This window comes from Suncus etruscus, chromosome 6 (genome assembly GCF_024139225.1).
Source record: "Suncus etruscus isolate mSunEtr1 chromosome 6, mSunEtr1.pri.cur, whole genome shotgun sequence".
Lineage (NCBI taxonomy): Eukaryota > Metazoa > Chordata > Mammalia > Eulipotyphla > Soricidae > Suncus > Suncus etruscus.
The window spans coordinates 40,959,047-40,972,377 of record NC_064853.1 but is presented as its reverse complement, the minus strand read 5'-3'; the positions used below and the strand labels follow the sequence as shown (position 1 = coordinate 40,972,377).

At 50.6% G+C, this 13,331-nt stretch overlaps 1 protein-coding gene across 1 annotated transcript; it reads right to left on the bottom strand.

The window, feature by feature from the left end:
* Nucleotides 1-677: 677 nt before the first annotated feature.
* On the bottom strand, nucleotides 678-12,029 carry CSF3R (colony stimulating factor 3 receptor). Its single transcript, XM_049775529.1, has 15 exons — nucleotides 11,966-12,029; nucleotides 10,022-10,318; nucleotides 7,651-7,774; nucleotides 7,344-7,531; nucleotides 6,496-6,659; nucleotides 6,254-6,407; nucleotides 6,078-6,160; nucleotides 5,580-5,793; nucleotides 3,885-4,073; nucleotides 3,085-3,186; nucleotides 2,208-2,351; nucleotides 1,982-2,122; nucleotides 1,707-1,800; nucleotides 1,518-1,599; nucleotides 678-1,163 (listed from the first exon to the last, which is right to left on the bottom strand). Exons 1-15 carry the CDS (start codon nucleotides 12,027-12,029, stop codon nucleotides 678-680), a joined length of 2,526 nt encoding a protein of 841 aa, XP_049631486.1.
* Between the last annotated feature and the right edge of the window lie 1,302 nt (nucleotides 12,030-13,331).

Here is a 13,331-nt window from a genome sequence, read left to right as displayed (position 1 = left end):
AAGAAGGAATTATTTTTGCCCCTGGCATGGGTACCTCTAACCTGATGTCTATTTACCAAGAACAATCACTCTAAATTTTTGAAAAACATTTCTTTTTTTTTGGTCCACACCCGCAGAGTATTCAGGAGTTACTCTTGACGGGCTTGGGGGAACCATAAGGGATGCTGGGGATTGAATCTGGGTCGGCCACGTGCCAGGCAAGCACCCTTGCTCAGATCCAGCAAGTACTGTCTGAATTTTAAAACTATGCGTTCTTCAGGCAAGCATATGGCCCTTAATCTAACCACCCCTTTATGTTCTTTGCCTTCAGCCGCAGTTATATTGGGGGAGTTTCTAAAGACCTCGTAACCATTCTACACAACAATAAAGCAAAGGGAAAACAGTTCTGAGAACACTCCCTCTTGCCCAACAAAAGACTCAGACACACTGGAGTTTCTTAAGTAAATCTTAGTCACAAACCAGCTTGAGAGATGGAAATAACTAGGAATAAGTGTGAAAGTGTGGGCTGGAGGAAGGATGTTCTGTCCTTTCCAGAGGGAAGAGAGGAGGTAGACAGGGAATGTGCCTTTCTGTGTTTTCTAGAGTGGGGTTTTCCAGTCCTGTCCTTACTGAGTTGACCCTCTTCTTTCCCATAGCCCAGAGGCAGGCCCAGATCCTCCAAAGGATCCTCCAAAGCCCTAGTGGGCCCCCAATTCCTCCACACCATGTATCCAGAGGCCTTGCAAGAGGGGAAAGTCAAGCAGTGGCCCAAAGACACAGTCATCTTCCTGGCTTGGGACCAGGGGTTCTGGGGTTCCCAGAGGGCTGGCCTGGAACCAAAGGTTCTCATAGGATTTGGGGCTGGGGGTGAAACCCTCCAAAAGGGGCTGCATGGAGTCATAGCGGAGGTAGTGCCCTGGGCCTGACCCTGACCCAGAGGGGCTGCCCAGCACCTGTCCATACAGGATGGGGTCACTGGGATTGGGCTGGGGCTGGAGCTGGGGTATAGGACTTTGGGGGTTTCCTTGGAGCACATAGCTCTGGACCAGGGTGGGAAGCATACAGGTCCCTGAGTTGTCAGGGAGCTCAAGGGCCCCTGGCTTCTTCTCTTCTTCTTCTAGCACTGTGATCTTGGTGATTGGGGCAGTGCCGGAGTCTCGAAGGCTAGGCAGCTGGAAGGTCTCCTGGATACAAGGATGTCAGATGAGGATGTGCATCCTTTCCTCTCCACCCCAGCCCCCGTGCCTTTGGAGTGGGGTCCATGGTGGGGCCATTCCCATAGCTCTCTGTTGGGACTCAGAAGGTTCCGCTTGAAGAGCTTGGCACATTATCTGCTGCCCCTGCTGTTTATTCTTAGCTGGGAGCAGTGAGAGAATGAGCTCAAGTCAGCCTTTGAAGGATAGAAGACTTTGAAATGGATAGAGCTATGATGAAAATTAAACTGGGAATCCAGAGGGAGGGGATCTTGCTAGAAAGCCTCAGACATACCCTTATCATAATACCTTGAGCTCCATTGCCCCTTCCTCAGGGGTTCTCACCTCTGATGTGATGGGAGGCACCCAGGAGCCTAGGCTGCTGTGAGCTGGGTCAGGGACAGTGGGCCAGAGGGGATTCTTCCTGCTGTAGATGGAAGCCAAAGAGCCGAATTCAGGCAGGCCTGCACTTTCCAAGCCTTGCCCCCACTCACTCCACACAGCCAGAGGGGAGAGATCCTGGAAAGAACTCACTTGTGTTTGCAGCAGAACCACCAAACTCCACAGAGGCAGCTGAAAAGTAGCATGATGCCTAAAAGGCCTAGGATGATGTGCATCTCTGAAAGGTCTGGGTCTTGGGAGAGCCAGAAGAGGAATGTGAGTGAGTCACAGACTGTCTCTGCTCTCAGACTGGGGTAAAGACATGCTTGGGTCTCCTCCATCAGATCAGGGGAGCCAGGCCTATATACTCTCAAGCATGGAGTGAAGCACCTTTCCCAACAAGGTAACCCCTGCCCTCCTCTCCATACCTGAGGTCAGGGTCATAAGGGTGAGGACAGTGCTGTTGATGGTCCCAGCCTGGTTGGCAGCCATCAGGTGGACATGGTATAAGCTGGCTGGTTCCAAGTCGCGGAGGATACAATTGTTGGCAGAGGCATTCAGATAGGAGACTGGTGCATAAGACAGGGGTCAGCTGGAGATCCTGCCATTACCACAAGCACCCCCTCCTGCAGTGGGGTCATGAGTGGGACTCACAGAAGGACTGGTTCTTCTCATTGGTCCAGAAGATGGTGTAGGTCAGGGGACTCTTTCCAGGTTCAGGAGCTTCGGGTACCCATTCTAGATGGGCCCATGCCTTTTCAATGCGCCTCAGATGCAGTTTTGGGGCATGGGAAGGGGCTATGGGGGAGATGGAGAGAGTAGTGAGATGGAGAGAGTAGTTAGGGTTGATGGAGAGCCAGTTGGGTGAAGTGTTGAAATGTGCTTTCCAAGAACTAGGACATAGTGGGGTGAAGGAGGAAGGAATGTCCAAGGAGCCTTGCACCCCAGCCCCATTTCCAGGAACCCGCCACTGAATTCCTTCAACTATCAGATAGTAGTAGGGCAGGCCGAGGACCAAGTTCTCTGAACTGAAGCCCAGTTACCTGAATTCTGAGAAGTACAGCCTCATTTTACTTATAGATTGACTTGGGCTAACCCCCTATGGTCGATCTAATTTCTTTTCTTTTTTTTTTTTTTTTTTGGTCACACCTGGCAGCGCTCAGGGGTTACTTCTGGCTCTACACTCAGAAATCGCTCCTAGCAGGCTCGGGGGACTATATAGGATGCCGGGATTCGAACCACTGACCTTCTGCATGCAAGGCAAATGCTTAACCTCCATGCTATCTCTCTGGCCCCGGTCCATCTAATTTCTACATGGTCCAGCTGGTTTCTTTTGTCAGGCTCACTCTGAATTTCATCAGACTCACTGCCTGGGCCCCATCCCTGCCCTGGCTCTCTTCTGCTGCTGTTAAGTATCAGGGCCGGAAGAGATGGTGCCGAGGTAGGGAATGAAATGGTCCCGCATTTTCCTGGTCCTGGGGGCCCAGGCAGAGAGGGGGAGGGATTCTGTGGAGTCAGGAAGCTGACGAACCTGTCTCTTGGGAATAGGCATAGATGTGCTTGGAGGGACCCCTGGTGTCCTGGTATAGGGGAGTCACGGTGATCTCATAGAGCTGAAATGGCCTGATGTTCTCTGTGGAGAGAAGATGGAGCAGGTGATAGGCATGGGAGACAGCTGAGCCAGTGAGAGCTGCAGCTCTAACCTGGCCTGTCTGTAGCTTTCTTTGCAATTTTTTCTTCAGAGCCTTCACTGGGATAAGGAAGGAAGTATGTAGAGGGACAGGTCAGAGCTATAGGAAGGAGACAGAGGTAGAAAGGGAAGCCAATTTTCAGGATTTGAGATGAGAACACTGAAGATTGAAGAACAACTGCAGACCTAGCTCTCTGGGGTATGCAGGTTGGCCACTGGTTGTCAAACCCTGCATCTCTCTTTATTTTTTTGGCCACACCACACCCAATGATGCTCAGGGGTTATTCCTGACTATGTGCTTAGAAATCGTTCCTGGTTTGGGGGACCATATTGGATGCTGGGGGATTGAACCATAGTCCGTCCTAGGCTAGCGCCTTACAACTCTGCACCACTGCTCCGGCCCCCCCCTTTCTCTTCTCTTGTTTTTGGGTCACACCAGGCAGCGCTCATGGGCTACTCCTGGCTCTATGCTCAGAAATTGCCCCTGGCAGGCTTGGGGGACCATATGGGATGCCGGGATTTGAACCACCGTCCTTCTGCATGCAAGGCAAATGCCTTACATCCATGCTATCCCTCTGGCCCCCTGCATCTCTCTTTTTTTAAACCCTGCCCTTGGCCCAGTTCCCCCAGACCAGCCTCACCCTGCAGGAGGGTCCCTGTGATGCTCCCATTTGGTTCTATCTTCCAGCTGGTATTGCTGCTGCTGGGGCTGGAAGGAGCCAGACCCCACTCAATCACGTAACCCCGAGGCCGAGGACTGGGTGGCTCCCAGCCCACCCAGAGACTGTGAGGGTCCTGGGCCAGGATGTGGAGTCTGGCCAGCGGTGGACCTGCAGGCAGAGTAGAAGGAAACAGAATGAAAGTGAAGAAGGGAGTTCGTCCTGGAGTCAAAAATTGTATTACTTGTGAGGTGATCTTGCCACCTACTCTCTAAGTAATGCCAGGTCCTTGGTCTAATTCCTATCTCAAGTGGCGACTGATTTCTGTTTTGCTTTCCTTATTGGTTTTGGTTTTGATTTTTTTGGGGGGGGCACACCCAATGATGCTTAGGGGTTACTCCTGGTTATGCGCTCAGAAATTACTCCTGCCTTGGGGGACCATATGGAACGCCAGAATTTGAACCACTGTCTGTCCTGGATTGGCTGTGTGCTAGGCAAATGCCCTACTGCTGTGCTATAGCTCTGGTCCCTTGCTTTCCTTATTGGTAAAGTAGAAGATGAGATTAAAAAATAAAAAACTGCTGAATAGGGTCCTAGCATAGAGCCAGCTGATGTTGGGGAGAGAAGACAGAGCATGATAAAGTCTAACTTTGTGGTGTGTGTGTGTGTGTGTGTGTGTGTGTGTGTGTGTGTGTGTGTGTGTGAGATGGTCCCTGGTAAATGTTCATTCAGCAGTCCTCTAAATCCACTCAAAGAATATGGCTCCACACTCCTGCCTGTTTTCAATGAGAAAACAGAGACAGAGGTTAAATGACTGGCTAAATTCACAAGGTTGATGAGTGGGAATATTATATGTTGCTAATATTAGTTTTATTTTGTGAGAGGAATGTGGAAATAGGGGTGGACAATCTCCTGAATCTGAGGAATTAATTCAAGGACTATATTCTAGTTAGAAAAACATAGGTTTTTTTTTAGAGCATGTATGTGCATGTGCATGTATGCATGTGTATCTGTGTAGACACAAATAGCAGCTTAACCTGGTACTCGTCAGTGATAAAAATAGCTAACACATATGGAACAGTTTTTTTGGGTCTGGCACATATTTTTGGGGTGAAGGCTTGGACCATACTTGGTGATGCTTAGGGGTTATTCTGGCTCTACACTCAGGGATCACTCCTGGTCGTCCTCAGGGGACTGTCTGTAATGCTTTGGGGACAATATGTAGATAGATAAAACCGGGGTTGGCTGCATGCATGGCAAGGATCTTAACTCCTGTACTATCTTTCTCTCTGGCCCCAGGTCTAACATGTCTGTTTTGTTTTGGGGCTACATCTGGCAGTGCTCAAGGCTTACTTCTAACTACTTGGGGAATTATTTCTGATGGGTCTTGGATGTCCATATGGGGTGCTAGTTTGAACTGTAGTTGGCAACATGTAAGACAAATGCCCTAGCTGCTGTAATATCTCTTTAGTACCTGCCTGGCATGTCGTAACCATGGAACCTTCACAGGCACTCTGGAGTCTGGGTGCTGTATCTTCCCCATTTGCTAGACTAGTGACTTGCCTAGTAGTGCGTGGCAGGACTAAGGTTGTGCACCAACCTTAGTTGGTACAGTGTACCAGGCAGTGTACCCCTTGGATCATTGCCTAACTACATGGACACCCTCACTCCCTTTACCTTCGTTCTCCAAGAAGACCACTGGGGTAGGAGCTGAGGTTCCAGCAGAGTTGTAGGCCACCAGCTTCACCTGCCGCACGTGCCATGGCAAGTCGAAGTTACAGCCCAGCGCTGAGGTGTTGCAGAGAATTATGGCTGTCACATTCTGGCCTGGGGGGTGCCAGGAGACTAGGTATCCCTGGATCTGACTGCTGTCTTCTTCCAGGGGAACTGGCTATGGAGGGCACAGAAGGAAAAGGAGAAGAGGATATGCAGCTCATCTGGAATTGGGGGAGCATGCCTGGGTGGGGTGTATGGGTCACAGGAACTGGCCCCAGCCTTAAGTCATCTTCCCTCCCAGCTTCTTTCTGTTCCTGGGGGCCAAGACTGGAAGAAGGGAGAAGGGTGAAGGTCTCCCTCGCTGAACAGCCACAGACACAAAGGGTATCACAGATTTTCACACATCAGGCCCCCACTTCGGAGTGGGGTGGGGTGATGGTGGTCATCAAAGAGTGGCACCTTCCAAAACAACTGTATGGTCACTGTCCTGGGGTTCTGCTGCCTCTGCCGCCGCCACCATGTGTCCAGCCTGATGATAGGAACTGTGGGTGGAGCAAGAGTGGAGTTGGTCAGGAGCTGGCCTGGTAGTGGGACTGTGACCTGATGGCTGCTCCAGCCCCAAGCCTCCCACGTACCCTGATCTGCGGTGGTCAGTTCCAGACTGGCACTCCAGCTGCTCCAGAGACCAGGCAGGGGCCAGCGCGTGCAGCGCATCTGCAGGGTGTAAACTGTGGAGACGCGGAGTCCGCAGAGCTCATGCTGGAGAGAACTGGCGATCAAGGGGCCCACCTGGTGGGAGCACAGCTGTGAGCCTGGACCCCGGGGCCCTGGTAGAAACCGTCCCCTCCCCTGCGTGACTGGTGACTCTCTGCCTCACCACAGTCCAGTTGGCCCCCACAAGGTGGGGCTGGTAGCGCAGCTCACACTTCTGACGTATGTACAGGCTCTGCTTCCCTATTTCCCAGCGCAGCTGCAGGCAGTGGGGCGGCAAAGCTTCGGGGTGTGGCTTCAGGGCCCACAGTGTGGGGGGCTCCACTTTCACTGCCAGGAGAGTGGGTACCAGGCCATTTCCTACTTAATTTGATCAGGCTCAACTTTAACTTCCCCCACCCTGTTCTCACTTTTGTTTGGGAGTGCTGGGGATTACATCCAGGCCTCATACACACCAGGCGGGCTCCCTGCCACAGAGCTACAGCTCTGCCTTTCTTAGCTCCCTCTTGCCTGACTGCTCTGCCTCGTCCCTGGGAATGATGGTTCCTCCCTGGGAACCATCTCTCCATCTCCATGCCTTGTCTCCATGCTTCTGGTCTTTCTGCCATCTGCTACTTTAGAGACCTCTGGGCCAGACCCTCATTCTGGTTGTTCTCTCTCCTGGAACACATTCCCTCCAGATGACCAGAAGGTTGGTTGCTCCCTCACTTCCTCTCAGGATCTTCTTGAAGTCATCTGGTAGATCAGGCCTTTCCCTGTGTCCTCATTTCTCCATCACACTTAGTACCCCCTGAGAGTCTGTTGTGTATTTTTGTTTTTGGGTCACACCTGATAGTGCTCAGGCTTGCTTCTGGTTTTGCATTGGGGATTATTCCCAGGTCTATCTCCAGCTTAACCCACTGGCTGTCTCCTCTCTCTCCTCCCAGATGCCTCTGCCTCACTTAGTCAGCTAAGTGAAAGAAGTGAAAAGTGGAAGAAGAGGGACCCTTCTTTCCAGCCTTCCATGTCCCTCACCCACATCGCTGGGTGTGAGGCACAGTGGTGAGGACTTGCTGGTGCCCAGCATGTTCTCCGCCTGCACCCATAGGCTCATGTTCTGGTACAACTGCAGTTGTTCTCGTGGGATAGTGCAGTGGCTCTGCCCGGCCTCAGGCACACAGTCGGGGAGAATCACCTCAGAGATCTGGTAGTTATTCTGATTCCTGTCAATAGGCCAGATGGGTGTCAGTAGAGGAGGGAAGGAAAGGGAGGTCCATTTCAGCCCCCATCCCCTCTGTCCTGGCTTGTCCTTGCTCCAGGATTGGCACAGAGCCCTACTCACCAAACACTCTTTAGGGTGAAGTTAGTGGGCAAGTAGCTATCGGGTCCTGGCTCCCACTGGCAGGTGAGGCTGTTGGTTGTGACGTTCAGGATGCAGGACAAGTTATGGGGCGCTGAGGGAGGGTCTTCATGCAGGGAGGAGAGAGTTTTTGAGGAGTCAGACCCTCAGAAAGCCCCTCCTCCTATACCTTTTTTAAATCTTTTTCTAGGAAGGACGGGAGGGAGAAAAGAAAGGAAGGGAAGGGGGGAGGGAGGAAGGAAAGAAGGCAGGAAGAAAGGGAGGGAAGGAAGGAATAAGAAAAGAAAGGAAGAAGGAAAGGAAGGAGGGAAGAAAAGGAAAATCCCCCCTCCTATACCTTTAAGGCTTGATGACTTTGCTTTCTCACTCTGGGTCATTCCCTTGGCAGTGTCCCTGTCTCTCTGTTCCTGCTCCCAGGTAGGATGGCCCTGGAAGGGCTATTTTAGGAAAATCTAGTCTCTAGCCTTGGCTTCCTGACAGTAATCCCAGAGCTTCTTGTTATTCCAAGTCCTGCCAGTCATTATCCATGTAATCTTTTTTGTTTGTTTGTTTGTTTTTGGGTCAGACCTGGCAGCGCTCAGGGGTTCCTCCTCGCTCTACACTCAGAAATCGTTCCTGGTAGGCTTGGGGGACCATATGGGATGCCAGGATTCGAACCACCAACCTTCTGCATACAAGGCAAACACTTTACCTCCATCCTATCCATGTAATCTTGGGAGGATTTCTGTGTCTCACTTTCTCATTTGTAATATGGGAATGCACTTATCCCTTAGGGTTCTGGGGAAGGCTGATGACTTATTGTGGAGCATGTGGTCAGAGCAGTGTTAGTGTACAGTGATTCTCTTTTGTTTGTTTTTGTTTTGGGCCATATCATGTGGGTTAGGACTTAGTTCTGGTTCTATGCTCTGGGATCATACCTGGCAGGATTCAGGGGAAGCATATGTGGTGCCAGGGATTGAATCTCAGTTGACTGCCTGCAAGGCCAGCATCCTACTCACTGTGACATCTCTACAGTCCTCCACTGTAATTTTTTCGTTGTTGTGGTACTGTGGTCCTGGGAGGTCACATCTGTCCTCCCATATAGGTAAGTCACCATGCCACATCCTTGGCTTTATGATTAATTCTCTATTTTTTTTTTTTTTGGCCTTTGGGCCACCCCTGGTAGGGCTCAGGGGTTACTTCTGGCTTTGCGCTCAGAAATTATTCCTGGCAAGTTTGGGGGACCAATGGGGTTATAGGGATTGAACCTGGGTCAGCTGTCTGCAAGGCAAACTCCCTATTAATACACTGTATCATCACTATAGTACCTTATGATTAATTCTTTTTGTTTTCGTTTTTGGGTCACACCCGGCAGTGGTCTGTGGTTACTCTTGGCTCTGTGCTCAGAAATCGCTCCTGGTAGGCTCGGGGGACCATATGGGATGCTGGGATTCAAACCACTGTTTATCCTGAATTGGCTACGTGCAGGGCAAGCGCCCTATCGCTGTGCTATCTTTCCTGCTCCAACTTGTGATTAATTCTTAAACAAAATCTTAGTATCTTATTTTTCCTTATATACTGACTTAACACAAATGCCACCTTTTTAGTTAGAGACGAGGGTGGACACAACCTTCCCTGGGTCAGTCTCCATAGCTGGAACTTGTGTGGACTAGGGAGTCATATAGAATTTTGGTTCCTGGGCCCGGAGAGATAGCACAGCGGCGTTTGCCTTGCAAGCAGTCGATCCAGGACCAAAGGTGGTTGGTTCGAATCCTGGTGTCCCATATGGTCCCCCGTGCCTGCCAGGAGCTATTTCTGAGCAGACAGCCAGGAGTAACCCTTGAGCATTGCCGGGTGTGACCCAAAAACAAAAACAAAAACAAAAACAAAAAAAGAATTTTGGTTCCTGCCTTATCTGGTGAGCAGCACTGCGTTCATGATTAAAAATTGGGCTTCCTTGGGCCGGGTAGGTGGCGCTGGAGGTAAGGTGTCTGCCTTGCAAGCGCTAGCCAAGGAAGGACCGCGGTTCGATCCCCCGGCGTCCCATATGGTCCCCCCAAGCCAGGGGCGATTTCTGAGCACATAGCCAGGAGTAACCCCTGAGCGTTACCGGGTGTGGCCCAAAAACAAAAAAAAAAAAAAATTGGGCTTCCTTCTTATTTGTGGCCTTCAGCAAGTTACTTACCCTCAGTGGGTTTTGATTTTCTCATTTGCAAAATGGAGCTAAGATCTACCACTTATCAGTAGGGACATGACTCAAAATGATGTCCATCAGTGCTTATTGAACAAATCCTCCCTCAACAGTAACTTGTATTGGGATTGGCAGGTGAGTACTGGGGGTGAAGTGCATGGTGGCACATGGGGAAGAACTTACAGCCTGCCCACAGCTCAACCTGGTCCAGGATCTGCGAATGATTGCTCCAGAGCAGGTAGCAGAAGAGCAGGGTCCGGGAGTGGTTGAGGGGGTAAAAAGTGATGGTGGATTCTTGACTCCCATCTGGCAGGCTCTGCTGTCTGTCACCAGCTTGAAACTTGTTTCCCAACCTCCACAGAATCTTCGACTTTGATTCCGTCTGGAGGCATTTCTGACTGATGGTGCATGAGGCTGTGACGAGGTCCTCCAGGTGGACCACGGGGGCTGAGAGGCTGATGTGCCCACACTGCTCCAGGCCTAAAGTAGAAGAGAATCAATGGGCTTGACTGAGACCTTTGGTGCTTGCTCCTAGAGGTTTCCAACTCCCAAGTCCTGGGGGCTGGAATAGGAAGGTGTGATGTCTGGATCTAGACACTGAGGCCCACTCTCTGCTGGTGGCAGGAGCACTCAGCAACTTTCTGGGTGTCCATATCCCACCAGGCTGACTGCACACTTCTTGCCCGGCCTCAGCCAATGTGGACTTGACAATTTGGTGTGCCAGTTCCAGGTACTCTCAGAAGGACAATGTCCCCCGACTCGAAGTCCTCCCCAAGGGTGGTGAAAGCAGTAATCTGGATGATAAGAACCTTGCTAAGAACCAGGCTCAGCTATAGAAATCTTAGAATTTTCTTTCTAATTATGGGAGTTGTATGATCATCTGCCTCTCCATCTCCCCTGTCTTGTGGGTTCTCTCAGGCTAGATGCCCTGACTTTCTTACTTGATACTGTACTTCTAGTGCCTCACCCAGGTTATGGAAATATTGAAGATGTGTTAACAAAACGCTAACAAATAAATACTCTTTGCCCATGTTATGGCTCCCTTTGTGGCTTCTTTCCTTGCTTAGGAATTCTTTCTTTTTTGGGGGTCACACTTGGTGTTACTCATGGATTATTCCTGGCTCTGTACTCAAGAGTTGCTCAAGAATTACTCCCAGCAGTGCTTCAGGGAACCATTTGGGATGCTGAGGATTGAACCCACATGCAAGGCATATATCCTATCCACTGTACTATCATTCAGCTCCAGGAAGTTTTTGTTTGCTTGTTTACTTTTGGGCCACATCTGGTGGTGTTTATGGGTACTCCTAGCTTGGTGCTGAGGGCCACTCCTGGCATGTGATATCAGTGGTCAAATCTGGGCCTCCTGCGTGTAAAGCCTGAACTCAGCCTGTGGAGACACCCACAGCCAACTCTCGTGGGTTCTTGGGCCCCCTTTGCTGATGGAAGGGCTATTTTCCCAGGGTCACAGGACAAGTTTATGGCTCTCTATGTGAGGCATCTTCTATATTACGGACTCAGAATAGCAGAGCGGAAAGATTCTTGCAAAACTGTTTACTTTAGAAGAAAGACATACAACCAGAAAAGTACATGCAACAGAGACTGTCATTCACACACCCTGTTACAAAGTATGTGTCCATACCAGAGGCCTCTCTAGAGAATATTTCCAGACTAATTGGGTCTGAGATTTTCTTTAAGGAGAGCCCTGCATCTTGTTGGCTTCTACCTCAGAGTTTTCATTGGTAGCTTGGCAGAGGTCTAACTGTGTGTTAGTTTTTCATTCCAGTTTCCTGGCTGATAGTTTGCCGGCTAAAGGCTGTGGGTGGGGTCTTGAGTCCTGTGAGACTTCCCCAGCCCAGGAAATGACTACCACTCTTCTTTTTTTGTTGTTTTTCTTTGTTTTTGGGTCACACTCGGCAGCGCTCAGTGGTTACTCCTGGCTCTACACTCAGAAATTGCTTCTGGCAAGCTTGGGGGACCGTATGGGATATCGGGATTCAAACCACTGACCTTCTTCATGCAAGGCAAACACCTTACTTCCATGCTATCTCTCTGGCCCCTCTCTCTTCTTTCTCTCCAGATCATGCTTGAAAGTGATCACACTCCTTGCCCATCCCCAGCCGTACTCACTTTCTGGGAGAAGCAGGATGATGAGGGCAGCTCTAGCCAGGTTTCCAGTTCCCAGCCCCACCATTGTGCCCGTCTGGCATTCACCTGGAGGCAGAGGGCACACAGTTCAGGACAGGGGCTTGGGGCCAGCACTGAGCTTATCCTTTCCCTGCCACCGCACAGTTCTGGCCAGACACCTGACCTCTCTGTTTTCCATCCTCATGTTCCTCTGTTTTTTTTTTTGTTTTTGTTTTTGTTTTTGTTTTTGGGCCACACCCGGCGGTGCTCAGGGGTTACTCCTGGCTGTCTGCTCAGAAATAGCTCCTGGCAGGCACGGGGGACCATATGGGACACCGGGATTCGAACCAACCACCTTTGGTTCTGGATCGGCTGCTTGCAAGGCAAACACCGCTGTGCTATCTCTCCAGGCCCATGTTCCTCTGTTTGAGGAGGCCATTGCTTATACTGCTTTGGGCTTTGGGAAGAAGCCGTGAGGGCTTCAAATCTGGCTTAGTCCCTCCCTTGAGTGATTAAAGGACTGTAGCTGCTCCAAGTACATTCTAGAAGGGAGCAGGGAAGGGGCAGAGGGATCAGTGTTCTTTCTTTTTCTCTTATAGCTTGACTGTGAGCCCCCAAGGGGACTGAGCCCAATGTTAGGGCTTGCTTGAAGCTAGTTTATTTTTGGGAAGATCCCAGGAATTGAGGGAGAGTGTGGGAAGAAGGAATCAGAAGGAGGGTGATGATGAGATGATCCAGGGGCCTGTCATTGAGCTGATCTCCTCTATGGACCATGGGCTCGAGCCTTCTGAAACTTTTCAAGGAGCCATGAAGAACAGTTCAGAACTAGCCACTCATAGAACAATTTATCTCCTAACTGGAACAGAGGAACTATTCACTGGTTCCATTTGCTTACTGGTTAAAGGATGTCCCCTGGCACATGGGCTCCTTGGATGGATGGTTTGCACATGCATGAATATTTCCAGGGTAAGCCCTGCTAAAGGATCACAGATGCCCCAGCCAAGGGAGCAGCAGTGTGGGGCAGATGAGCCAGGGACCATCAGTAGGCCCCTGTGGGCAGTGGAAATGGGCAGGCAGTATGGGGCCAGTATACCCCTAGTTTTGGGTGCAGATCTCTGGAGGTCTCTGTAGTCATGATGACAATGACCATGGATGACAGCAATAAGGGTGGGAGTAGGCACAGTTTTGCACTGCAGGTGTGGCATCTACCATCCCTCTCTTCTCTGCTCCCATTGGAGCCTTCAGCACTCCTCACACTCTTGGGGCCTCTGTGTGGGAATATTTGACCCTCTTGCATGGTCGCTCAGAAGCTCTAGAGATCATGCTCATAGCAATACATGTACATGTACAGTACTGCTCCTCTTTCTCC